Here is a 27,056-nt window from a genome sequence, read left to right as displayed (position 1 = left end):
ACGTTCCTCAGACATTGAAATTCATATTTTTAGACGAAAAAACCCAAAATGGTGAAATCATCAAATTGTACTCAAATTTAGCATAAATAAACTGAAATGGTTTTAAAATTTTATTTCAATCATCATTGATCTTAATTATTATTTTCTCTCTTTTGTTTTGGCTTTTAGGTTTTTGCAAATTTGGGTATTAGTATTCTTTTCAAGATTGTTATAGTATTGTGTCGCCAAGAGAGTAAGTGTAATTTCTGATACCTAAGCAAGGCTACTTTAAAGATATTTTCTGGCTCCTCTTTGATTAGCTTTGCGAAGCTTTAGACGACGAGTACATTTCCATCTGTTGAAACTTTATCAGCTTTACGAGAACCAATGTGATTTCATTAATTAGAATTAATTTTCCTCAAAATTCATACCCTATTACGTGCATGACTTTCATAGAAATGCGATTAATTTTTTTCAAATTCTCGTGCAACCCTTGACAAAACTACATAAAGTGAGTCCATGCCAATTACACTTAAATAGAAAACTTTGTTAAAACTACTTCATATTAGTGGAAGAAGCTCTTGATAGGAGAATTCAGTGTCACAAAACATAGAAAAATTACAAGGTGTCGTGGCACCATAAATAGCTTCACTATTATGTAAGATGGAAAAAGGTTGCCTTTCCTTTTTCCTTTGATTATGATTCCTTAATTGTAATAAATGTTAAATTACAAGAATATTTAAAAAAATTAATAATGTACCTGCTAGCCGATCTCATTTAAATATACTCCAAAAGTTACACCACATTCAAGACTACACTTAATTGAAAATTAGCATACCTGTCAAATTAGCTATCATCTAGGTGCAGCTTATTAAGCATAGATTAAATTTCCAATCCCCTTGGCATTTAAACCTCATCATCTAGCAATGGTTGACTTTAGTCAACTCGAAATGAAAATTGGTAGGTATAAAATTAATTTGGGGAGAAGGCAAGAACTGAAAATGTATTCATTGATTGTTGTTTGCAGGCTCTCCGGCATATTTATGGCTGCAATGATGTGGTTTGATAGCCAAGTTGAAGTAATATTTTAGGCTATTAGCCTATAACTTGGTATTGTACAAGTAGTTTCTTTTTTTTTTTCTTTTTTTTGACAGAGTGTCCGGGTCAATCCTTACGGGGCCCGACTAATCCCACTCCGGCCCGGGAGAAGAGGCCCTATCCCCCGAACACGATAATCACGAGACTCGGATTCTTGCGGGCACTGGACACCAGTTCCTAAGGAGTCTTTGCTGAAACCAATCGAGCTGCCCATGAAGGACAGACAATTTGGTGGGAAGTAAGGGTTGAACCCCTGACCTTCCACCCCACCAGGAGAGGTGGTGGCCACTGAGTTTCTTTCTTACTAAGTACAATATATATAGCTTCACTTACAAGAAAAAAAAAGGGCTTTAAAAATAGGGAATGCCAATGATATATACAAATATAAAAATTCTTAAAAATTTTATGGTGAATTATCTTTTAATTTGTATTCGTCTTACAATGAAAAAAAAAATGGAGGGTTTGAGAGTGAAACCTGTAACCTTACGATTGCTTGATAATACCCCTGCCTATAACTTGGTATTTTGCAAGTAGTATCTTTCTTACGAGGACAATATTTGTTATGAGTTTCATGTTTTTCATTCATTTTTTTAAATGTTCGTTTGCGCAAAATAATACTAATATACATAATGCTGCATTTATGGAAATGATGGACCCGTAGTGCTGCTGGGCCTGGGCTGCATTTAGATAGTATGACCAAGCAATCTGATTATTGGTCCGCCTGGTGGTTATTTTAAGCCGAAATGGAGCCATCATCCAGTAAGTAAAATATTTTTGGGTCTAGGACATAAGTTTCACTACGATCAACCACCAATACAGCTGCAAATACATTGGTCAAAATTTGGGCCCCATTGACTTCAAGAAAAATGAACACTACAAAGAGTGTAGAATACAATGATGAAAACAGGAAGCTTCTGTTTCCATTTTACAAAAAGTGATGACTGCAAAACCACAAGTCGAGAATTTCAGTTCTCATGCAATCGCTTAATCATATCAAACATACAATTCTGCAAAATGCTGACCAAAAATTTACTTGTTCGTATGAGTTTATTTGGTCAAAATAAAAACTTGAACTCGCATTAACTGAGTCTTGAGCTTGAGTTGAGTTCAGACAACTTAAATATATTAACGGGTTCGAGTTTGAGCCTTATATATGAAGAGTCTTATATATGAGGATCGATAGCTCATCAAGTTTAATCGATCTCAATCGAGTTTCAAAAATTAATAAATATATGTAGTTTGGAGTGTCTATTTTATCCTTTTTTAAAAAAAAAAATTGTATTAAATATTAATTTATAACACTTAAGCTTGATTAGACTCATATGAGCTCGGTTGAACCTGATTAAACTAAACGAATCAAGATCGAGCTCGAGCTCAAGTAACATAAAATTGAATTGGACTCAAGTTCAAACTCAACTTTTAAGAGCTCTAGCTAAGAGAGTCAAGTTCGACTCAACTCAATTCAATTACACTTTAGACTCCACCTTTTCCCTCAACCCTACTCCAATAATTCCCCTCCCTAGTAGTGGTAGGGTTAAGAGACTAGTAGGATCTGTTAGAGGGGAGGAGGGAGAAGTGGTGGCAAGTGGCAGAGGAAGATTTGGGATAGGGTGAAAAATGGTAATATAGGGAGAAGGGCCACATGCGTGTTTGCATGTTGGTGTGTTTTTTGTTTTTTGGGTCTTTTAAAATTATTTTCTAGCATTGTTTTGGGTGTTTTTAAGAGTGTTACTTTGTATCTAAATTTTTTTTGTCCATTGAATTTATTGTTCCCTAGGTACAGAGATTCAAGTGTGGAACATTTGAATCAGTTTTCTGGCAGTTGGCCGTCCAAATTGTTTCTGTGTAGATATAAACTTTCAAGTTCAAGAAGCTGGTCACATATACATTTTGGAAGAGCTCCAGACAGGCTGTTATTACCAAAGCCAATTTCTCGTAACTTGGACATGTTATATATTTCCGTCGACATGGATCCCAAAAGCATGTTATTTGCCATGAATAATGATTCAAGGCTTTGGAGATTACCAATCTCTTTCGGTCTTTCACCTGCAAATTCAAAATTGGATAGAACGGACAAAGACTGAAAGATCCCCCAAAATAAAATAAAAAAAGCCCCCATTGAAGTTCATTTTTCTGCAGTTTGTCCATTCCAATTTATAAAAGGCAAATTTTCCCATTTAAATAATTTTGGATTAATCGTTCACTAGTTGAACCAACAAAAAATGATAAAACCATCCATTCAATAATATTTGTTCAAGCATATTTTGTTAACAAATTCTACAGAACTATAAAATGGCTGAAATTTAGGAAGTTCTGACCAATTTGTTGCACTGAAGTATATTAAGAGCATTGTCATGAGGTACCTGTAAGGCCATTGTTATTGAAGCGCAGTTAAATTTCCAATCTCCCTTGGTACTGATCCACCCAAATTGTTATCCTCCAATGACAAGATGCGGAGTGATGAGCATCTGCACAAGTTTGCCCAAATAGTTGGTTATTACTCAGAAAAAGGTCCCAACTTCTTTTGGTTGTGCCCGTTGAACCGGTTGAATGACAAAGATGATACCTCGAGTCCTGAGCCTTGTGATAAACCTGAAAGGATTTGACTATTTAATTGGTTATATGATAGATGAAGCTGTATGAGACTTTTGGGATAGCAGCATACAGGAAGGTTACCAGATAACTGGTTCCCTAAAAGATTAATAAATTCCAAATTGGAGATTCGGAAGATTGTGGATGGCAAGACGGTTAAATGGTACTTGAGTTTACAAAGATTAAAAATTTCTTTAGGAATCTTCCCACTAATGGAGTTATAAGATAAAGCCAAAATTTCAAGCTTTGATAAATTAAAAAGAGGAGGAGGTGAGAGAGTTGTTTCTTATGGACAGATGCTGAAGTTCACCCAAGAAACCAAACCACGATGCAATTTCTCCTGTGAAATATTATGGTTGCTTAAAGCCATAAAACCTAGTTGACGCAAAATGAGACATTTCTTTTGGCAAATGGCCATGAAAATGAGACATTTCTCCTGGTGTCAAGAGAAAAAAGAAATGAGAGGTTTCCTAATTTTGAAGGAATCGTGCCTGTAAAACCCTTGTTAGAAATATTTAAGGCCAATGCTCTTTGATAATTAGGGTCACAGGTGACTCCAACCCAATCACAAACAGAGGAAGAAATGGACTAATTTTTTTTCAAGATTAAGTAAGGGTTAGAAATTATGTGATCCTTCAAGGGAAGAAGGGCAGATTGATCAATTGCATTATTGGCTGTGGCAATGACTGCTAGAAAAGTGGCTAAAAGAATTCCAACAAGAAAGTAATTGCTTGTTCTCTCCAGTTCTTGCTTTGACTAAGCTGGAAGATGAAGGTGACTTCAACCACGAGGCCATTTATGTGTTATAAACATTTTCTAGCTAAAAGTTTTTTTTTTCCCTATATGTATTTCAATCAGGATGCCGTTTATGTACCATAAAATTTTCCCTCTAAAACACTAGTTTTCTAGGGCCGTAGCAATTAAGGTTGAATTCTGTCCATGGTTGACTTTAGTCAACTCGAAATGAAAATTGGTAGATAGAAATATTAATTTAGACAGAAGGCTTGAAGGTTATATGACTTCACCCATAAAAATACAAATTTAAAAATAAGGTATGCCAGTGATCTATTCAAATACAAAATTTTTTAAAAATTTTGATATGAATTATCTTTTAGTTTGTATGCGTCATATAAAACTTCAAACCTTATAACGGAACACAAAGACAAAAAAAAAAAAAAAAAAAAAAAAAAAGAAGAAGAAGAAGAAAGGGAAGGGTCTCAGAGTCGAATCAACAGCCTTACGGTTACAAGTGATGTCTTTGTTATCAGTACAATGTCATGCTGTTGGGCCTGGGCTGTATTTACATACTAAGACCAGATGACAAATTGTTTGTCGTCCTGGGTGTTGTTTTGAGACGAAATCTTGCTTTGATCCAGCAAAACAAATAAGTTTGGGTCTAAGACATAAGTTTCTCTGCTCTCACTTAGGGTAATAATTTTCGATACGATCTAAAATTACGATACGAAGTTAACACAAAATTAATAGATTTGGATTTAGATTTTGAGAAATCGGGTCAGACCCGATAAACCCGGAAAAAAACAGGTCAATTACATGGAGTTTGTAAAAGAAAAAAAAATGCCTAAATTGTTGGATGTAGTAATGAAGTTTGTCCTTGACAACTCTCAAGGGGTTACTCAATTGGTAATGACCAAACAAAGAGTGCTTCAATTACATGAGGTCCAATTTTCCATTCCCATTATCAAGAAATTATTGGGGCCACCCAGCTAGACTAGACTATTGCACAGGTCTTATGGCATGATTCATGTATTTAGAAGTAACTCATTAATCACGGCGGTATTGATATTGGTTTTAACCGATGTATATAGATTTTATTTTTGTACCATATAAGTCTCAACTGATATTAATGTTGTATAGATGTACTTCACCTTTGCCACCTCCGAGCCTTTAAGAAAGACGCAAAAAGTCCTAGACAAAATAATGTTAAAAGGACCAAAAACAAATGTTGATGGCTCACTTACTATTTTTCCACTTTTTATTCAAGCGGGAAGAACAAGTGAATCGGTGTCAATCATTTGCTGCAAATATCTGTTTCACCAGACGCTTTTCCTTGGTACCAAAATGAAGACGCGTCTTCTATATTATTTTCACCAAAGCAACAAGAAAATAACAAAACCCCTTTAGTCTTCAATTATGATACCAAAAGCCTTTCGACTGTAGTTTTCCAAATTTGATGTGAGAGTGATGGTACTGACAAAGAAAAAGTTTACTACATTTTTTAAAGAAAAAAATTCCAAAATTTTCACCCGTAAAAGAAAATGTGCCTTCCAAGAGGCCACATTTTTTTGAATTCACAAAAAATAAAAAATGATGACCATCATATAACATGGCAACTTTAAACATTTATTTTCTTTATATCTTTTGTTAGTTAGGAGAAACTTTCACTTCCTAATTGAATTTTTTATAAAAAAAAAATTCAGAATAGTTCTGGCACAATAAATACATGCATACGCACCTTTATTGTGCTTGATTTTATTGTTTGGAATAGCCGGGTATGGTGCATATTGGAACCAAGAAAATCTACACAAGTCTTAATTTATTACGGAGCAAGAATACACAAGTCACCGCTTAATTCCTTAAAAGTGAACATTTAAGTATATTGGGGATCCACTTATGTGATGTCTTGTTTCAAGCTCCCAAAAGCTTTATGCGATGACATCAAGTCTCTAGTTAGAAATTTTTGGTGGGGGCAGAAAGGTAACGAAAAGAAGATGTGCTGGATGAAATGGGATCGCTTGTGTAAAATGAAAACAGGAGGAGGGTTGGGTTTTAGAGATTTGGAGGCCTTTAATCTCGCTTTATTAGCAAAACAAGGATGGAGGATAGTTAAAAATCCTGATTCTCTGGCAGCCAAAGTTTTGAAGCCCAAGTATTACGCCAGGAGTGATTTTTGGAACGGCAAATTAGGGAGCAATCCGTCCTACCTATGGAGGAGTTTACTAGTAGGAAGAAGCTTACTACAAAGAGGGGTCGTGTGGCGAGTTGGTGATGGTTCACACATACGAGTCTGGGATGACCCTTGGCTACCCTGTCCTCCATCCTTCCGGGTGTCACAATGCTCGAGGACTCTGTGGCCAGATGCTAGAGTAGCTGATTTAATTGATCCCCATTCTGGTGACTGGAGGTTGGATTTGCTTCATTTTCTATTCTTGAGTTACGAGGTACAAATTATTCGAAAAATTCCTCGTACACCGTGGAGGGCGGAGGATGAGCTTGTATGGTTCCACAATAAAAATGGGATGTTTGATGTTCGGTCCGCGTACTATTTGGCAAGAACCCTGCAGAGGTTGGACAAAGGTGGGGAGGAGGCGTCATCAGGTAGTAAGGAGAAGTCCTTTTGGTCCAAAATCTGGAATCTGCATGTTCGTCCAAAGGTCAGAATTTTTGTTTGGCGGCGCATGCTCTGGTATCTTACCTACGGGGCAGAATTTATCGAGTAGGCTTAAGAGCGAAGTAATGGGATGCACCTGGTGTGGTTGTGTTCAGGAGACTGATAAGCACATATTTTTTGATGTGATTTTGCTAGGGAGGTGTAGGCGAGTATGGGGATGCTGAAAGCAATTTACAAGCCTGCTGCATCAAATTTTAAGGACTGGATAGACTGTTTTATGAAATTTGAAGGAAATGAGTTAACAGAGCTCACGGTGGTGACGATGTGGTTGCTGTGGAAAAGTAGGAACCAGTCATTATTCGCGGGCAAGACGGAGCGTGCAGCACAGGTGGGCGTGTATGCTAAGGCATTCTTGCAAGAGTATTGGAACCTGCTAAGGAGACAAGGATCACGGCAATATAAGGAGCATACCAAATGGGTAGCACCAGAACAGAGCTATCTGAAAATTAATGTTGATGGAGCTTTTTCCGAACAAGCAGCTGGTGTTGGTTTAGTGGTGAGGAATTACTTGGGCCAAGTGGAGGCTGCAATGGCTGCAAGGGTAGAAGGAGTTCACAATGCAGAGCATGTGGAATGCTTGGCTTTTCTTTATGCTTTGGAGTTTGCAAGAGATTTTGGTATCTCGCACTTCTTGCTCGAAGGTGATGCATTAAATATTGTTCAAAAGATTAATAGCAAGGAACCTGATTTGTCTTTGATTGGCCATTTAATCCATGGCATCAGGACTATGCTGCATTCTTTTGATTTTGTTAAGGTTAGCCATGTGAGGAGGACCAATAATGTCCCAGCTCATATCATGTCTAAGTTATCGTTATCTTTCAAGGGACGTAGGGTCTGGTTTGTAAACTTTACCATGCCGGTTACTGAGGCCGCTATTGCTGATTTGCAATGAAAAGTTTTTCCTTTTCAAAAAAAATTATATTGGGGATCCAACAAAAGAACTTACTCTGTAATGGGCCAGTTTTCTAGCCCCAAATTCAAAGGTACCAATTCAAAGGTTGTCCGGAATTAATCCTTGCAAGCTGTTGTTTGCTAAAGAAAGGTGGTCCAAACTCTCTAAACTCCAAATGGTGCTGGGAATTTTGCCTGAAAACTGATTGTTTGACAAATCTAACCTTGTCAAATTCTTTAATCCTCCCATCTCTGGAGCCAAGGGCCCTCTCAATAAATTCGACGACAAGTTGAGCTCCTTGAGACCTTTAAGATCCCACAAGCTCAATGGCAGAGTAGAGGTTAATCTATTGAAAGCTATGTTATGATATTTCAAAGATGTAAGATTATTGAAACATTCTGGAATTGAACCGCTAATCTGATTTTGACTTAGGCCTAAATACTCCAAACTCTGCAAACCACAGAGACCACGAGGGAGCGGACCAGTGAGGGAAATATTGCTAAGATCCAAAATCCAAAGCTTTTGCAAACCCCATATCGTATTGGGAACTGATCCAGTCCAATTATTGTCATCGAGACCTAAACTTGCTAAATTGCTCAAGTTTCCAATGCTGTCTGGAATGTTCCCCTTAAGTCCACAGTTCCCTACATCCAAATCTACAACAGAAATAGAAAGATTCCCGATGGATCTCGGAAGAACCCCATTCAACGGATTGTCTCCTACATCGATATCCATTAAAGAGATGCAACCTGTGAGGGAAGTGAAGAGGCCCAATTCTGGGGACGGAGATTCACTCGTCAAATTGTTAGCATACAGATATAGAACTACGAGGCGTCTCAAATTTCCAATGGAATTGGGAATTGGACCGCTGAATTTGTTATCACCAAGAGATATTCCAATTAGTTTCGAACAGTTTGAGATAGAGGCGGGTATGGCTCCGCTGAAGTTATTCCCACCAAGAAGAATAGCTTCCAAATTGTGTAGGCCATGGCACATATTTGATGGAAGAACGCCAGATAAATGATTGTAAGAAAGGTAGAGTTCCCTCAAAGTTGAGATGTTGAAGATCCCAACTGGTATCGAACCACTTAAGCTATTCTCACCCAAGTTAAGGCTCTCCAATTTGAGCAAGTTGCCAATCTCATTTGGAATCGGACCTGTCGATCCATAAACAAAAACCAATCTCATTTAAATATACTCCAAAAGTTGCACCAAATTCAGGATTACAATTCATTGAAAATTAACATATATACCTATCATCTAGATACAGCTTCTTAAGCATAGTATTTGCCCATTGAGTTTGTTGATCCCTACGTAAAAAATTTAAAGTGGGGAATTTTTCGAAAAAGTTTATCTGTAGATATAAACTTCCAAATTCAGGAACATGTTATATAATTCCACCGATAAAAATTGTATATCTAAAATTGACAAAATTCAAAAAAAATTTAAAAAAGAGGATTTTTGGCAACTTGAAGTTCATTAATTTCATGTCAGTTTGCCCCTCCAAGTTAAAATTAAGGCAAATTTTCCTACTAAAATAGTTTTGGATTACTCGCCACTTTGTTACCTGTCAGTCTGTTGTAAGAAAAATGTACTTCTTCAAGCATAGTTAGGTTTCCAATTTCCCTGGGTATTGATCCACTCAAATTGCTGCTTTCTATGGACAAGGCCCTCAAGCTCTGGAGATTGCCTATCTCTTCCGGAATGCTACCTGCGAAACTTGGGAGGAATTACCACCAATTCGTTAGAACTAAATGTATGCTTTTTTTTTGGGCCCGAAATCATAGATAAATGTTTACAAGGCCCAAAATCAAAGAGATTTGTAGCACTCACAGACTAAATGTAATTACATTGTAGTGTGACAAAATTTAAATAGCGCAATACATAAAGAATAATTTTAATTATAAATACATAATTCCTCCCTTGCTATGGTTTACCTTAGCATTAATTTTGATTTACTTTTGGTCCCTTGCTAGTGGTTCAATTAAAAAGACAATTATACCCTTCTAATACAACCACCCCATCCCCCCCTCCCGCGAACTGTTAGTGCCAAGATATAGATACTGGCATTTTCAAATTTCCAACTTCTTTTTGGTATCTATCCGTTGAACTGGTTGAATGACCAAACACAATACCCCAAGTCGATAGAGCATTTTGTTGAACCTGCTACTAGTTGACCATTCAACTGATTCCAAAGGCGATAGAGCTCTTTTACATTTGGAATACTGTGGCATATATCAGTAGGAATATTACCAGATAATTGTTATTCTGCAAAATCAATAAATTCCAATGTGGAGGTTTTGAAGATTGTGGGTGGCATAGAACCGTGTTGCTGCTTTCGTGGGTAGATTCAGAGTTTCGTTTCAGGGGATCACCTAAACACCTAAATCTCTTTAACTTTAAATAAATGTTTAAAAGGGCCAAAGATCAAGAGATTGTAGCACATGAAATTAAGATAATTATACAGTGACAAAATGTAAATATGGAACTGAATAAAGATTAAGAAAACAAGAAAGTAACCTTTCAAGATGTTATTGTCGAGATGTAGCTCCTCAAGCATTTTCAAGTTCCCCACCGCTTTTGGTATGTAACCATTGAACTGGTTGAATGACAAATCTAACGACTTGAGTCCGGAGCAGTTTGATAAACCTGATAGCATCTGGTCACTCAATTGATTCCGAGACAGATCGAGCTCTTTTAGATTTGGAAGATTGTCGCATATGTTAGCAAGAAGATGGCCAACACACGAATTGTTTCTTAGGGACAAGTATTGAAGTCTATTCAAGACACCCAACCATGATGGAATTTCTCCCGTGAGATTGTTGTTGCTTAAAGCCATGAAACTTAGTCGACGCAAATGAGACATTCCTTCTGGCAAATGACCATGAAAACTGTTGCTGCTCATGTCGACAGAAACAAGGAATGAGAGGTTTCCCAGTTGTGGAGGAATCGTGCCTGCAAAACCCATGTAAGAAATATTTAATGCCACCACTCTTTGACGACCAGAGTCACATGTAACTCCAATCCAATCACAAACAGAGTAAGAAATGGACCAATTTTTTGCCACAATTGAGTGAGGATCAAGAACTACGTGATTTTTGAAAGCTACAAGGGCAGATTTATCATTTATGATATCGGCTGTGCCCACGGCTAACAGATAAGTGGCTAATAAAAGTCCTACAGGAAAGTAATAGTATGCTCTCTCCATTTCTTTTGACTAAGCTGGCAAATAGAGCTGACGATGGGGAAGTAAGTATGTATATACTACTATTATGGGGAAGTAAGTATATATATACTTCCATTGAGATGCAATATTTGTATCTCAAGATCAAATGCTGTCAACTACTAGCAGCATTTATGATTATGAAAGGGATTCTGTCTAACAATGAAATTGTATGGAGGGAAAGACAGACCATCTCCATCAAACCACAGTGGGAACTCGTGCTAACGAATTTTCCTGTGACTGAATTTTCCTAGTAAGAGTAAAGAGATTAACTTTGATTTGTGGCACTAACAGTGGCAGGCCCGCACCAAAGTTTGTATTTTTCTCTATCATGCGAAACATCCATTCATTCCAAGTATACAATTCTTAGATATTTCGATCCAGAAATTCATTTTTTAAGTTATTTTTAATCCATCAAATTCTACCCATGTATTTAGGCACTTTTAATTAAACTACCTAAATACAAATTGTCAAAATAACTATTCATTTTACTTTTATTTTTTTACTTTTCAGCACAATCAGCCTTAAGCATTATAACTACTAATGTAAAAATTATACTGTGAAAATTTGTTTTGTTTACATTAACAATAAAAATTTCATATGAAATTTATTTATCATTGGGGCTTGCCACAAATCACATCAAATATTTCTTCTTTGCCGTGGGAATTTAGACGTGGGCTTGACTTCTCACTGAGAATGCTTTCATGATGTGCAACAGTAGGAAGGAACATCAGTACCTATCATAGATGACTCCTATTGGTTCTCCATATTTGACACGCCTGTTGACGTGGAAATTTTGGCAAAGACTTGTGGAAACTAAAACATTCTTATTAATTAGTTAATGTGACAGAAATTTAATATCCAGTTTTGATGACGACTTAAACTAAAAGAAAACTAGTCTCGTTTGACTCTTCGTATTAGCAACCAGGTTTTAGCCAATTTTAAATGGCCCAAGCATATCCAAATACTTTATTGCTAACATATCCTCTTTGATAGGATTGATCATGCTATTAATAACTTTGTGATACAAATTTAAGTATACTTTCTTACAAGATGAAAATCCAATTAAAATGGAATGTAAGTATATATTTCTACAATGCCAATGAAGGGGAAAAGTCACGGAAAAATCAAGAAGAAAAATGTTAGAAAACAATAAAAGAGTTGATATGAGTAGAAGTTTTAGAGAAATAAATAAGGTTTAAACAAATGAAAGATGAAAAGTTAGACTTGTCACACAAGAAGAACGAAAACAAAAAGATTGATTTTATCAAACAATATGAAAGACTTTAACATCTATGTCTTTCAAAATAAATGCAAGGTGGAAAAAAGTTGTCTCTCCTTTTTATCCTTTGATTAGGATTCCTTAATTGTGGAAAAAAATCATCTCCATATTTGACACGCCAATTGACGTGGAAATTTTGGCAAAGACTTGTGAAAACTATAGATTTTTATTGATTGATTGATGTTATATGAGTAGTAGAAATTTAATATCCAACTAGGAAAAAATTTAATATTTAACTTTGATTACGACTTAAACAATAGAAAGATTTGGCTTGTTTGACCCTTTAAAAGACGAAGTACATATCACGTTATTGAACTGTCAAAGGTGGAACTACCGTTAGATGTTATGAACCAACTTTATGGTTTTATTCAAATTCATCAGTTCATAAACATTATGAAAGACTTTAACATATATGTCTTTCAAAATAAATGCAAGGTGGAAAAAAATTGTCTTTCCTTTGCCGCTAACAAGTACTTTGTGGCGAGGGAAAAAAGATCATCTCCATATTTGACATGCCAGTTGAAGTGGAAATTTTGGCAAAGACTTGTGGAAACTAAAGATTTTTATTAATTAGTTAATATTATATGAGTGGTAGAAACTTAATATTCAACTTTGACCACGACTTAAACTATAGAAATGTCTAACTTGTTTGACCCTTTATTAAAAGATGAAGTGTATATTACGTTATTGAATCGTCAAAGATGGTAAGAAACTACCTCTAAATGTTATGAACAAACCAATGGTTTTATTCAGATACATCATTTATCTTAAGTTTTAGTCCCACCATATAATGTATGTAGTAATACAATAGATATGCTCTTGCCAATTGAAAACACTGTCAGTCAAAATGAAGTGTGGTTCTTTCTGAACTTTGATGGAAATTTACAATAACATCTGCACTCACATTTTAAGGATAACTCCTTACATCTCTCCCAAATATTTAGCATGGTTTCATATACGTTCCTCAGATGTTGAAATTTGTATTTTTAGACATAATAAACCCAAAATGGTGACATCATCAAACTGTACTCAAATTTTGCAAAAATAACCTTATATGATTTTAAAAATTTATTTCAATCATCATTGATCTTAATTATTATTTTCTCTCTTTTTTTTTTGTCTTTTCGGTTTTTGCAAATTTGGGTATTAATATTCTTTTTCAAGGTTATCATAGTAATTGTGCGCTAAGAGACTAAGTTTAATTTTTGATACCTAAAAAAGGTAAACCTCAATGGAATTTAGACGTGGGCTTGCCTTCTCACTGAGAATGCTTTGATGTGCTGTCGATATCTTCGTGTTGCACATTCCTAGGGTGGAAAGAAACATCAATACGTTCCCACCGTAGATGACTCCCATAGGTTCTCCATATTTGATACGCTAGTTGACGAAGACTTGTGGAAACTAAAACATTCCTATTAATCACTTGATGTGAGAGTAGCTTAACATCCAATTTTAACCACGTCTTAAACTATAGGAAGACTGGACTCGTTTGACTTGTCTATTCTCAAACGTCTAGACCAGTTTTAGCCAATTCTAAATGGCCCAAGCATATCCAAATACCCTTTCGATAGGATTGATCATGCAATTAATGACGATGTGATACAAATTTAAGTATGTTTTCTTACAAGATGAAAATCCAAAATGGAAGGTAAGTATTTGGTTCTGCAATGGAAATGAAGGAAAAAAGTCGTGGAAAAATCAAAAATCAAGAAGAAAAATGTTTAAAAAAAAAGAAAAAGAACTGATTAGAAAAAATAAAATGTGAGTAGAAGTTTTAGAGAAATAAATAAGGTTTCAACAAATGAAAGATGAAAAGCTAGACGTGTCACACAAGAAGAATGGAAACAAAAGGATTGATTTGATTAAACGATATGAAAGTCTTTAACATCTGTGTCTTCCAAAATTAATGCAAGGTGGAAAAAGGTTGTCTTTCCTTTTTTTTTTAATCTTTAATTAGGATTCCTTAATTGTGGTAACTTTAAATTATAAGAAATATAAAAAATTAATAATGTATTAACTTGTACCATCCATTTAATTCCTACATTCTGTTATTTGATTTTTATGCTTTGTTATTTAGTACTCACAGTTTGTCCATATGTACATACAACTTGTGATTTCGATTCATTTGTTGTTCAACCTGTCATTTGGTAACAAACACCCTTAACATAATCATATGAATTTTCTTCCCATAAGTTCTGCCGCTGACAAGTAGTTTATGACGAGGAAGAAAAAGTTCATCTCCATATTTGACACACCAGTAGACGTGGAAAATTTGGCAGAGACTTGTGGAAACTAAAACATTCTTATTAATCAGTTGATGTGAGAAAACTTAATATCCAACTTTTATGACGAGCGAGCAAATTGGTCAAATTTTATTGGAAATTTTAGCAGTAAGCTGTCTCCTTCTGTGCATTTGAGGGGGTCCGCATGATGGCATGACTAGCAAAATGGTCAAATTTCATTTTTGACACGCCAATTGATGTGGAAATTTCGGCAAAGACTTGTGGAAACTAGGGGTGGGCAAAATTATCCGCTAACCCGAAAATCCGTCATATCCGATCCAATCCGATCCGAAAATTAGGATATCCGATTTTTATTATTTGATCGGGTCAAAAGAGGGTCGGGTACCCGTTAAGATGCGAGGCGGGTTAGGGTCACATAATTAAAAATCCGCGGGTACCCGATCCGCCCCGCATATATATATTTTATTTTATTTTTATTTTTATACACACACTATAAAATAATAAGAACTAAATAAGTAATTTTATTGAACAAATTGCATTACAAATATGAGAGACTATAGTTTATTTTCAAGATTCATTTGTAGAGGCCATGATCTTATATTTTATAGAAAAAAGTTTAATTAATGTGGAACATATATATTAAAAATTGTGCTACTTATTTCAAACTTTTATTGATTTCGAATTCTTTTAAATTTTTTCCTTTATCTTATATTTTCTTCACATGCTTGTTTCTTGGTGGGAAACCTTTTTTTAGAAAAAAAATTTTCTTAAATCTTAGATGAATGTGTAAAATATAAAATTAAATTGGTATAAATTATTTTTTTAAATTAAATGATAAATGGGGCGGGGGCAGGTACCCGTTGACCCGACCCTATCTTAGCGGGTACCCGATTATAGGGTACCCGTTGATATGCGGGGCGGGTAAGGGTCAAAAAATGGCTGACCCGCAAGGTGCGGGTCGGGTCAGCCAAATGGTGAATGGGGCGGGTACCCGACCCGCACCCACCCCTAGTGGAAACTACATATTTTTATTGATTAGTTAATGTTCTATGAGTGGTAGAAATTTAATGCCCAACTAAAAAAAATTTAATATTCAACTTTGAAAACGACTTTTAAATAATAGGAAGACTTGACTTGTTTGACCCTTCAAGAGACGAAATGCATATTGCCTTATTGAATCGTCAAAGGTGGAACTACCTTAGATGTTATGAACAAACTTTAATGTTTTATTCAAATCCATTAGTTCTGTTAAGTTGCAGTCCCACCATGTAATATATGGTAAATTACTTGTATTTCCCCTAAGATTTTACATAATGCAAGATGACCCCTCTAAGATTTTAAAATAGCCACATAACCCCTCTATAATTTTATATAAAATGGAAAATGGACAGAATGCACAATCAATTATGACGTTTATACCAAACACACTCTAAAAGCTCATGTGATAAAATTTTAATCTCTATGTAACCCCTTTATAGTTTGTATAAATATTCATTTTATCCCCTTATAATTTTTGCATTTATCCACATAATCCCTCTAAAATAGATGTTCTTAGGGCCAAAAAAAAAGAAGACAGAAGCATGTAAAATATTTTGACGGAATGTATAAACTTGAATAGAATTGGTCATGTAATTAATGATATTGTGTAATGCAATTTATGTACAGTTTCGTACAAGATGAAAATCCAAATAAAATGGAAGGTAAGTATATCTTTCTACAATGGAAATGAAGGGGGGAAAGTCATGGAAAAATCAAGAAGAAAAATGTTAGAAGCCAAGAAAAGATTTAATTAGAAATATCAAATGTCAGTGGAAGGTTTAGAGAAATACATAAAGTTTAGACAAATGAAAGACGAAAACCTAGACTTGTCTCACAATTGGAATGGAAACAAAAAGATTGATTTGATCAAACAATATGAAATACTTTAACATCTACGTCTTCCAAATTAATGCAAGGTGGAAAAAGGTTGTCTTTCCCTTTTTTTTTTTTCCTTTGATTAGGATTCCTTAATTGTGGTAAGTTTAAATTAAAAGAAATATAAATAAATTAATAATTTATTAACTTGTACCATCCATTTAATTCCTACGCCCTGTTATTTGGTTTTATCTGTGTACATCTTGTGATTTAGTACTTGCAGTTTGTTCATATGCATATAGAATTTGTGGTTTCGATTATTGGACATTCATTTGTTGTGCAACTTGTCATTTGATAACAAATACCCTTAACATAACCATATGAATTTTCTTCCCATAAATTCTGCCGCTAACAAGTACTTTGTGACGAGGGAAAAAAGATCATCTCCATATTTGGCACGCTAGTTGGCGTGGAAATGTTGGCAAAGACGTGTGGAAACTAAAACTGTTTATTAATTAGTTGATATTATAGAGTAATGGGAACTTAATATTCAATTTTGATGACGACTTGAACTATAGGAAGACCTGACCCTTCGAGAGACGAAGTGTATATTATGTTATTGAACCATCAAAGATGATAAGGAGTTATCGTTAAATGTTATGAACAAACTAATGATTTCATTCAAATTCATCAGTTCTCAGTCCCACCATGTAATGTATGCAGTTCAATTGAAAACACTCAATTAGTCAAAATGAAGTGTGGTTCTTTTTGAACTTTCATGGAAATTTGCAAAAACATCTGCAGTCACATTTTAAGGATAACTCCTTACATCTCTCCCAAAGATTTAGCTTAGTTTCATGTACGTTCCTCAGATATTGAAATTTGTATTTTTAGACATAATAAAATTGTTGTACTCAAATTTTGCAAAAATAACCTTATATGGTTTTAAAAATTTTATTTGAATCATCATTGATCATAATTATTATTTTCTCTCTTTTTTTTTTTTTTGCTTTTCGATTTTTGCAAATTTGGGTATTGGTATTCTTTTCAAGATTATCATAGCAATTGTGTCGCCAAGAGAGTAATTGTAATTTTTGATACTTAAGCAAGGTAAAGCTGAAGGGAGGTCATGTGTTTTGCACATGATTATAGTATCATTAAATATAATATCTCCTTTGTACTTTAATTTTTCTTGTGAAATTCTATTATTAACATCGTAATTTAATATTTGCATATTTTCCATCTTCTTTAATCAACTATTCTTAAAAATATAATTTAAATTGAAACAAGCTAGAGGTATCCCTCATTTGTTAAGATTTCTTTGAGGAATTTTTTTCAAATTTTTTATACACAAAACAATGTCCTTAGGGGAGAAAAATGCTTATCTCAAGTGTTGGAGTAGCAAATAGAATTTATAAATACTTATAAAGTAAAGGTTTAAACTATAATATCAAAATCTAAAGGGACGTTAGGATCAATTTATAAAATTCATTAATACTTATAAAGTAATAGTTCAAACTATGATATCAAAATATAGATGGCATTAGGACCAATTTATAGAATTCATTAATTCTTATAAGGTAAATATTTAAATTAAATTATATACAAAATTGTAGCACAGGAATGATAATCATATAGAGTAAAAATTTAAATTTGAAATATGGAACAAATAAATAATAATGGACCAAGAAACTAACCTTTCGAATTCTTATTGCCCAGATATAGATTCTCAAGCATTTTTTCCTATATGTATTTCAATCAGGATTTTCCCTCTAAAACACTAGTTTTCTATCTAGGGCCGTAGCAATTAAGGTTGAATTCTATCCATGGTTGACTTTAGTCAACTCGAAATGAAAATTGGTACGTAGAAAAATTAATTTAGACGGAAGGCTCTTTGGCATATTAATGGCACTGGATTCATGGAACTGAAAACGTGGAACTGAAAACGTGTTCATTGATTGTTGTTGGCAAGCTCTTTGGGATATTAATGGCGGCAATGATGTGGTTTGATATCTAAGAGACAAAGCCAAAAAGAATAGGGCAAAAAACTTCAGCGGCCATTAAACTATTAGCGAGATCCTGTTTTGGCCATCGAACTATTTTTTGTCAATAATTGGCCACTAAACAATTTAATCCGTAAACCCGTGATCATTTCGTCGTTAATTGCTCTTAAGTTCTGAAATTAGCATTACACGTGGCCATGTCCGAGGGCAATTTTGTCCAGCAATTTATTGACCCTACTAGAAGGCGTGGAACCGTAGTCTGTGAAAAAGTACTTGAATAATGCTACGCCACGTAGCCGTAGCCCCATCCTAAGTTCCACTGTTGCCAAGTCCTACTGAAATAGCTACTGAACTTCCACCATCCTGCACTAGACATGTGCACCTCCTCTCTTTCTTTCTGACTGGGATTGAGTCACCGGAGAGAATTTCACCGGCGACCGGCGGTGAAATCTGAAAATACTGACAACGGGAACCTTTCTATGCAAGCCCCTCAACTCAAGACCGCCTTCATGGGCGCCTAGCAGCGTTGACCACGTCGCAGCTGCTAACACCAAGAAAAGGCAGAGTTATACTAATTTTGATAAATTCAAGACCAAGGAGAATAAGGGGTGGTTTAAATTTGGAATTGCTAGTACTGAACTTTATCTTTCCAATGGGGCTCGCCGTCGCCGGAATTCGAGTCCCATTACAACAACCGCCGGCGTCGGTGGCGACGGTTTAGTTACAGAGTTGGATGACAATATAAGGAAATTACTGCAAGCTGTCTTATGGGTTGCTGAGGGAGTCTACATTTGTGGCTCTTCTTGCTTCCTTGTGCTCCCGTATGTTCCCGGCTCCCTCCTTCTCTTTGGTTCTTTAATTATGCATTGCTTTTTGCAATTTCAGAGTTGTTCTTATGTAGGTTTTTCTAACTTTACATTCTCAATCTATGGGGAAATTACTGGAAGGAAGAAGACATGTTTTTATGTTGATATATGCTGGGGGATCTTGTGTCGGCTATCAGTTCAGAGACGGTCAATTCTCTAGTGGGTACCCTGTCTCAGAAGGCGAGGAAACAGAGGAGTTGGGTTGCAGGGTCAGTAAATTACTGGACAAAATTGCCCTCGGACATGGCCACGTGCAATGCTAATTTTAGAACTTAAGAGCAATTAACAACGAAATGATCATGGGTTTACGGATTAAATTGTTTAGTGGCCAATTATTGACAAAAAATAGTTCGATGGCCAAAACATGATCTCGCTAATAGTTTAATGGCCGCTGAGGTTTTTTGCCCAAAAGAATAACTGATAGTAATATTTTAGGCCATTAGCCAATGGCTTGGTTTATTTTTGCACTATATGATCCTCAACTGATATTAATGTTGTATATATGTACTTCACCTTTGCCACCTCCAAGCCTTTAAGAAAGACGCAAAAAAAAGTCCTGGGCAAAACAATGCTAAAAGGACCAAAAACAAATATTGATGGCTCCCTTTCTATTTTTCAACTTTTTTGTTTCACGCATACTTAAATTAATACACAGATATTTAATCTGTTGATTTAATCGGGGCTGTTCTCCATATTTCAAGTGGAAGAACAAGTGAATTTGTGTCAGTCATTTGCTGCAAATATCTGTAACCTTACTTTCCATGATGCCGGTCTGTTATATTATTATTTTCACCAAAGCAACAAGAAAATAACAAAACTAACCTTTAGTCTTCAATTATCATACCAAAAGCTATTCGACTGTAGTTTTCCAATTATGAAGTGGGAGTGATGGTACTGACAAAGAAAAAGTGTACTGCATTTTTTTAAAGAAAAATGAATTTTTATATTAAAAAAAATCAGAATAGTTCTGACACAATAAATATATGCATATGCACCTTTATTGTGCTTGATTTTATTGTTTGGAATAGCCGGGTATGGTGCATATTGGACCCAAGAAAGTCTACACAAGCCTTAATTTATTACAGGGTAAGAATACATGAGCCACCACTTAGTTCCTTAAAAGTGAACATTTAAGTATATTGGGGATCCAACAAGAGAAGTTACTCAGTAATGGGCCAGTTTTCTAGCCCCAAATTCAAAGGTATCAATTCAAAAGTTGTCCGGAATTGATCCTCTCAAACTGTTATTTGATAAAAAAAGATGGTCCAAATTCTCTAAACTCCAAATGGTGCTTGGGATTTTGCCTGAAAATTGATTGTTTGACAAGTCTAACCTTGTCAAATTCTTTAATCCTCCCATGTCTGGAGCCAAAGGTCCTCTCAATAAATTCGACGACAAGTTGACCTCCTGGAGACCTTTAAGATCCCACAAGCCCATTGGCAGGAGTAGAGGTTAATCTATTGAAAGCAATGTTAAGATATTTCAAAGATGTAAGATTATTAAAACATCCTGGAATTGAACCGCTAATCTGATTTTGACTTAGGCCTAAACCCTCCAAACTCTGCAATCCACAGAGACCACGAGAGAGCGGACCAGTGAGGGAAATATTGCTAAGATCCAAATACTGAAGCTTTTGCAAACCCCATATTGCAGTTGGAATTGATCCAGTCCAGCTATTGTCACCTAGACCTAAATAAACTAAATTGCTCAAGTTTCCAATGCTGTCTAGAATGTTCCCCCTGAGTCCACAGTTCCTTACATCCAACCATTCAACAGAAATAGAAAGATTCCCGTTGGATCTCGGAAGAACCCCATTTAACGGATTGTCTCCCACAATGCTATCTCTTAAAGAGATGCAACCTGTGAGGGAAGTGAAGAGACCCAATTCTGGGGATGAAGATTCACTCGTCAAATTGTTAGCAGACAGATCTAGAAATTCAAGGTGTCTCAAATTTCCAATGGAATTGGGAATTGGACCGCTGAATTTGTTATCATAAAGAGATATTGCAATTAGTTTGGAACAGTTTGAGATAGAGGCAGGTATGGCTCCGCTGAAGTTATTCCCACCAAGATTGTGAGAACCCGTACTTTTCTTAATTGCTAATATTAATTACACGCTTTTCCACATTTTATTTATTCGAAAATTGTGAAAATAATTTTTATGAGTAAATATAGTTTTTAGATGAGTTTTCTAGTATCGGTTAGATTTTTAGAAAATAAGAATGTATATCGGACGTGGGACCCACTAGTGCGAAAAGTTCGGTAAAATTCGGCCAACTAGGTTAAGATTTGGATATTGGGTTTAATTTATCGGTTGTTATGAGATATTTAGAGGTTACCAAGTGGTTGGTGTGAGAGAGAGAAAAAGTTAGGCAAGTAATTAATGAAAGTGACATGTGTCACTTAGAGATTCATTCCTACATTTGACTTACTATTCATCCTTTTACCATTTACTAAATAAACCCAAAAATTGACCAAAAATCTTCCATTTTTCCCAAGCTTATGGCCGAACCTCTCTACAAGGAAGAAAGAAAGAAAAAGCTCTCCAAGGTTTGCTTCAATCTTGCTCCAATCTACCAAATCAACCATTGAATCTTGGTTTTGCTCCATAGGAAACCTTAAGTGAGTGATAGTGAGGTGTTTTGTGGAGTTGTTTGGAAAGCTAAGGTGACTAATTGCTCTCTCTCTTGTTTTACTAAGGTGAGTAGTGAAGGACCCCTCTCCTCCCTCTAATGATGATTAATTCATGATTGGTGGTAGTATAAGATGCACTTTTATGGATTATATCTTGATTTTTGGTTGAATTGGTGAAGTTTTGTAATTATTGGGGATTTTTCTGTTTTCATATGAATATGATTATGTGGTCATGTATGATGATTGGAAATGATATTTAAGGAAGCTAGAAGATGGAAAAAGTGGTTAATTGCAAGCAATTTCTATTTTGGAAAGAAAACTGGAAAATTAGGGTTCTTGGAATTACATTCTGCCCGGTTTTGTAGCTCATAGTTAGATGCCAAATTGGCCTTGGGTTAAAACATGAAAGTTTTAGGGAATGATATTTTAGAGGTGCCTGCAAAATTTCAGGTCAATCGGAGTAGTATAACTTGAGAAAAGACGGAATTACCCTTGCTGCCCTGGTTTTACCCGAATTTGGGAATTGCTTCTGTAATTGGTTATTTTGGTTAGGAATGCTTAGGAATTGGTTGTTGAGGTCTTCTGATGAAATGTAGCCATGTTTCTTAGCTTTCAGATGGCTTTGGAATTTCTGGATTTGGACTTAGGTAGCTTGATTTATGATATTTGTATTAGAATGCGTTCTGTGAATCTGTTTTTGCGGTTCTGGTGTAGTATCTTGCATTTTGACCTAGTTACACTCGAAACTGGGTTGAGTGACCTTCTGTAATATTGTAACCCTATCTCTTAGCTTCGAAACGGTGGGTCTTGCACCTTCACCCGATAATCGTAGTGCCATTGCCACCAAAACCGCAAAATGATGTCAAAAACTATTTTTTTCGGGTTAACGCTTAACTCCATTTCCGGATTTTTCTGGTTTCCTCTAATGCTTATGTATGCTTATGGAATCCTATTTTGGTCATATTTGGCACTGTTTTATGACTCGTTATCGAGTCTCATTGTACTTGTTTGCATATTTTAGGGCGTGACGGTGGTTCACGACGCTCCTTTGACGGAGGTGCATGAAATATCATTTGCAAGCGTGGTGAGTGTACTACTCACTTGTGTGTTACTATATGGCTTTGATACTTGAACTTGATGAGTTAAATGTTATTGCACCATCGATATTGATTGAAATGAGGGTGTACTTTATCACTCTCACTTATTTCTTATGTTATTGGAATGTTACATGGAATGTTACATGAAATGAAAAGTACTTGACTTGGTGTCGATTGGACGAGTATCCAACGACCATGATTGTTACCATTGAGCTCAACCCCATTGGTAATTGATTGAATCGAGCCGGCGAGGGCTTGGTCGTGCCAATTAATGAACCTTGGGGACTGTTATATGGAATCTTGTAGTATGAGAGACTCTCGATTCCGGTATACTCGAGTAATACCACAGTGCAAGTGTTTGGAGTTCGGGTCCGGTAGGGGTATGTTGGGTGGAAGGAATGGAAGTAAAGTGGAGTCTACGGTTGGTTACTTTGAAACATTGACGGAGAGTCAATGAGATTCGATCAAGAATGCAAACGAGGAAGAGGGCTCTTGAGAGCCGCCCGTATCCTTTTATCAGCACCATTAATGTGTGCCTTTGTTTACTTTTGATGAATTGGAATGAAAAGCTTTATGCTTATGTGAACTTTGCTGCTTGAGTGGTATTATCTCACTGGGTTTAAACTCACCCTATTCCTTTTGTTTTCCTTACAGGAAAATAAATATTTTTGGACTGCAATTGATAGTTGGTTGCCGAATTGAGCTAGTTGGACATATCTTTTGTATAGCTCATTGATTGAAACCCTAAATGTACTTTTGGGTCCATTTCCCTTTTGATTTGGCAAACCGTACTTGTATCCACTTTTGAATCACTTTGGTATACCACTTTGGTTGGTATCTGCTAAATTTCAACATGTAAATATTTGCTTGATGTTTGGTTGGGTTTTGACGTGTCGGTTACTATTCATGGCCGACTCCGGTTTTATTTTTTTTTATTTTGACATTTTGGCTTGTTTACGCCCGTTTGTATGTCCCGAAACGGATTGGATCGCTCAACTGAACCGTTAGTCCCGGCGAGAGTTGGGCAGGCGGCCCGCCGAACCCTTTGGTTCGCCTTAGGGGGAGGTGGGGCTGTCACAAAGATCAATATCTTCCAGATTGTGTAGGCCATGGCACATATTTGATGGAAGAACGCCAGATAATTGATTGTCATGAAGGCGGAGCATCCTCAGAGTTGAGATATTGAAGATAGCAACTGGTATCGAACCACTTAAGCTATTCCATCCCAAGTCAAGGCTTTCCAATTTGAGCAAGTTGCCAATCTCGTTTGGAATCGGACCTGTCGATCCATGAACAAAAACCCATCTCATTTAAAAATACTTCAAAAGTTGCACCAAATTCAGGATTACAACTCGTTGAAAATTAACATATATACCTGTCAAATTAGCTATCATCTAGATACAGCTTCTTAAGCATAGTAGATTAACAAATTTCCAATCCCCCCTTAGTATTTGCCCGTTGAGTTTGTTGATCCCTATGTAAAGAATTTAAAGCGAGGAATTTTTTGAAAAAGTTTATCTGTAGATATAAACTTCCAAATTCAGGAACATGTTATATAATTCCACCGATAAAAAATGTATATCTAAAATTGACAAAATTCAAAAAAAATTTAAAAAAAAGGGGATTTTTGGCAACTTGAAGTTCATTAATTTCATGTCTGTTTGCCCCTCCAAGTTAAATAAAACAGTTTTGGATTAATACTACTGTTGCTGACTAGTTGAACCATTTAAATAATAATAATAATAACAATAAAACCACCCACTTAACAAATTTTTTAATTCAAGCATATATATATTGTGTCGCACCAATCTGCTAACAATTGTTAACAGAAGCAGCAGAAATTAGAAACTTCTTGCCACTTTGTTACCTGTAAGTCTGTTGTTAGAAAAATCTACTCCTTCAAGCATAGTTACGTTTCCAATTTCCCTGGGTATTGATCCACTCAAATTGCTGCTTTCTATGGACAAGGCCCTCAAGCTCTGGAGATTGCCTATCTCTTCGGGAATGCTACCTGCGAAACTTGGAGGAATTACCACCAATTCGTTAGAACTAAATGTATGCCTTTTTTTTTTCGGCCCAAAATCAAAGAGATTTGTAGTACAAGAATTACGATTGTACTGTGACAAAATTTAAATTGCGCAATACATAAAGAATAATTTTAATTATAAATACATAAAGAATAGTTTTAATTATAAATACATAATTCCTCCCTTGCTATGGTTTACCTTAGCATTAATTTTGATTTACTTTTGGTCCCTTGCTAGTGGTTCAATTAAAAAGACAATTATACCCTTCTAATACAACCACCCCATCCCCCCCTCCCTCGAATTGTTAGTGCCAAGATATAGATACTGAAGCATTTTCAAATTTCCAACTTCTTTTTGGTATGTATCCGTTGAATGACAAAACACCATACCCCAAGTCGATAGAGCATTTTGTTGAACCTGCTACTGATTCCAAAGGCGATAGAGCTCTTTTACATTTGGAATACTGTGGCATATGTCAGTAGGAATATTACCAGATAATCGTTATTCTACAAAATCAACAAATTCCAATGTGGAGGTTTTGAAGATTGTGGGTGGCATAGAACCGTGTTGCTGCTTTCGTGGGTAGATTCAGAGTTTCGTTTCAGGGGATCACCCAAACACCTAAATCTCTTTAACTTTAAAAAAATATTTAAAAGGGCCAAAGATCAAGAGATTGTAGCACAAGAAATTAAGATAATTATACAGTGACAAAATGTAAATATGGAACTGAATAAAGATTAAGAAAACAAGAAAGTAACCTTTCAAGATGTTATTGTCGAGATGTAGCTCCTCAAGCATTTTCAGGTTCCCCACCGCTTTTGGTATGTAACCATTGAACTGGTTGAGTGACAAATCTAACGACTTGAGTCCGGAGCAGTTTGATAAACCTGATAGTAGCTGGCCACTCAATTGATTCCAATACAGATCGAGCTTTTTTAGATTTGGAAGGTTGTCGCATATGTTAGCAGGAAGATGGCCAACAAAATTATTCTCTCTCAAGGACAGGTATTGAAGTCTATCCAAGACACCTAACCATGATGGAATTTCTCCCGTGAGAATGTTGTTGCCTAAAGCCATGAAACTTAGTCGACGCAAATGAGACATTCCTTTTGGCAAATGACCATAAAAATTGTTGTTGCTCATGTCGACAGAAACAAGGAATGAGAGGTTTCCCAGTTGTGGAGGAATCGTGCCTGCAAAACCCATGTTAGAAATATTTAATGCCACCACTCTTTGACGACTAAAGTCACATGTAACTCCAATCCAATCACAGACAGAGTAAGAAATGGACCAATTTTTGGCCACAATTGAGTGAGGATCAAGAACTATGTGATTTTTGAAAGCTACAAGGGCAGATTTATCATTTATGATATCGGCTGTGCCCACGGCTAACAGAGAAGTGGCTAATAAAAGTCCTACAGGAAAGTAATAGTATGCTCTCTCCATTTCTTTTGACTAATACAAATAGAGCTGACGATGGGGAAGTAAGCATATATATACTTCCATTGAGATGCAATATCTGTATCTCAAGATCAAATGCTGTCAACTACTAGCAGCATTTATGATTATGAAATGGATTCTGTCTAACAATTAAATTGTATGGAGGGAAAGACAGACCATCTCCATCAACCTACACTGAATTTTCCTAGTAAGAGTAAAGAGATTAACTTTGATTTGTGACACTAACAGTGGCAGGCCTGCACCAAAGTTTGTATTTTTCTTTATCATGCGAAACATCCATTCATTCCAAATATACAATTCTTAAATATTTCGACCAAGAATTTGATTTTTTAAGTTATTTTTAATCCATCAAATTTTACCCATGTATTTAGGCACTTTTAATTAAACTACCTAAAT

At 35.7% G+C, this 27,056-nt stretch overlaps 2 protein-coding genes across 2 annotated transcripts; both read right to left on the bottom strand.

Annotated features, from left to right (window-relative positions):
• Window positions 1–7,986: 7,986 nt before the first annotated feature.
• LOC113756587 (MDIS1-interacting receptor like kinase 2-like) lies at window positions 7,987–10,975 on the bottom strand. The gene is made up of 3 exons (XM_027300220.1): window positions 10,491–10,975; window positions 9,538–9,681; window positions 7,987–9,127 (listed from the first exon to the last, which is right to left on the bottom strand). Exons 1-3 carry the CDS (start codon window positions 10,936–10,938, stop codon window positions 8,070–8,072), a joined length of 1,650 nt encoding a protein of 549 aa, XP_027156021.1. The 5' UTR covers window positions 10,939–10,975; the 3' UTR covers window positions 7,987–8,069.
• A 9,883-nt stretch (window positions 10,976–20,858) lies between these two features.
• LOC113756549 (leucine-rich repeat receptor-like protein kinase PEPR1) lies at window positions 20,859–26,645 on the bottom strand. Its single transcript, XM_027300186.1, has 4 exons — window positions 25,958–26,645; window positions 25,040–25,183; window positions 24,251–24,451; window positions 20,859–21,370 (listed from the first exon to the last, which is right to left on the bottom strand). Exons 1-4 carry the CDS (start codon window positions 26,643–26,645, stop codon window positions 20,859–20,861), a joined length of 1,545 nt encoding a protein of 514 aa, XP_027155987.1.
• Between the last annotated feature and the right edge of the window lie 411 nt (window positions 26,646–27,056).

This window comes from Coffea eugenioides, unplaced genomic scaffold, assembly GCF_003713205.1.
Source record: "Coffea eugenioides isolate CCC68of unplaced genomic scaffold, Ceug_1.0 ScVebR1_23;HRSCAF=104, whole genome shotgun sequence".
In the NCBI taxonomy this organism is placed as follows: Eukaryota; Viridiplantae; Streptophyta; class Magnoliopsida; order Gentianales; family Rubiaceae; genus Coffea; species Coffea eugenioides.
Note: the sequence above shows the minus strand (reverse complement) of the source record. Positions and strands in the feature narration are given on the sequence as shown.

Excerpts from the sequence above, each read along its gene's own strand:
- LOC113756587 (XM_027300220.1), bottom strand. The coding sequence starts at position 10,938 with ATGGGTTTTGCAGGCACGATTCCTCCACAACTGGGAAACCTCTCATTC. Across the intron at positions 9,682-10,490 it reads CGACAATAACATCTTGAAAG|GTAGCATTCCGGAAGAGATA; the intron begins GTTACTTTCTTG and ends CAAGTTTCGCAG. Across the intron at positions 9,128-9,537 it reads TTCTTACAACAGACTGACAG|GTCCGATTCCAAATGAGATT; the intron begins GTAACAAAGTGG and ends ATGGATCGACAG.
- LOC113756549 (XM_027300186.1), bottom strand. The coding sequence starts at position 26,645 with ATGGAGAGAGCATACTATTACTTTCCTGTAGGACTTTTATTAGCCACT. Across the intron at positions 25,184-25,957 it reads CGACAATAACATCTTGAAAG|GTAGCATTCCCGAAGAGATA; the intron begins GTTACTTTCTTG and ends CAAGTTTCGCAG. Across the intron at positions 21,371-24,250 it reads TCTGGAAGATATTGATCTTT|ATCTGTCTGCTAACAATTTG; the intron begins GTGACAGCCCCA and ends TTGAATTTCTAG.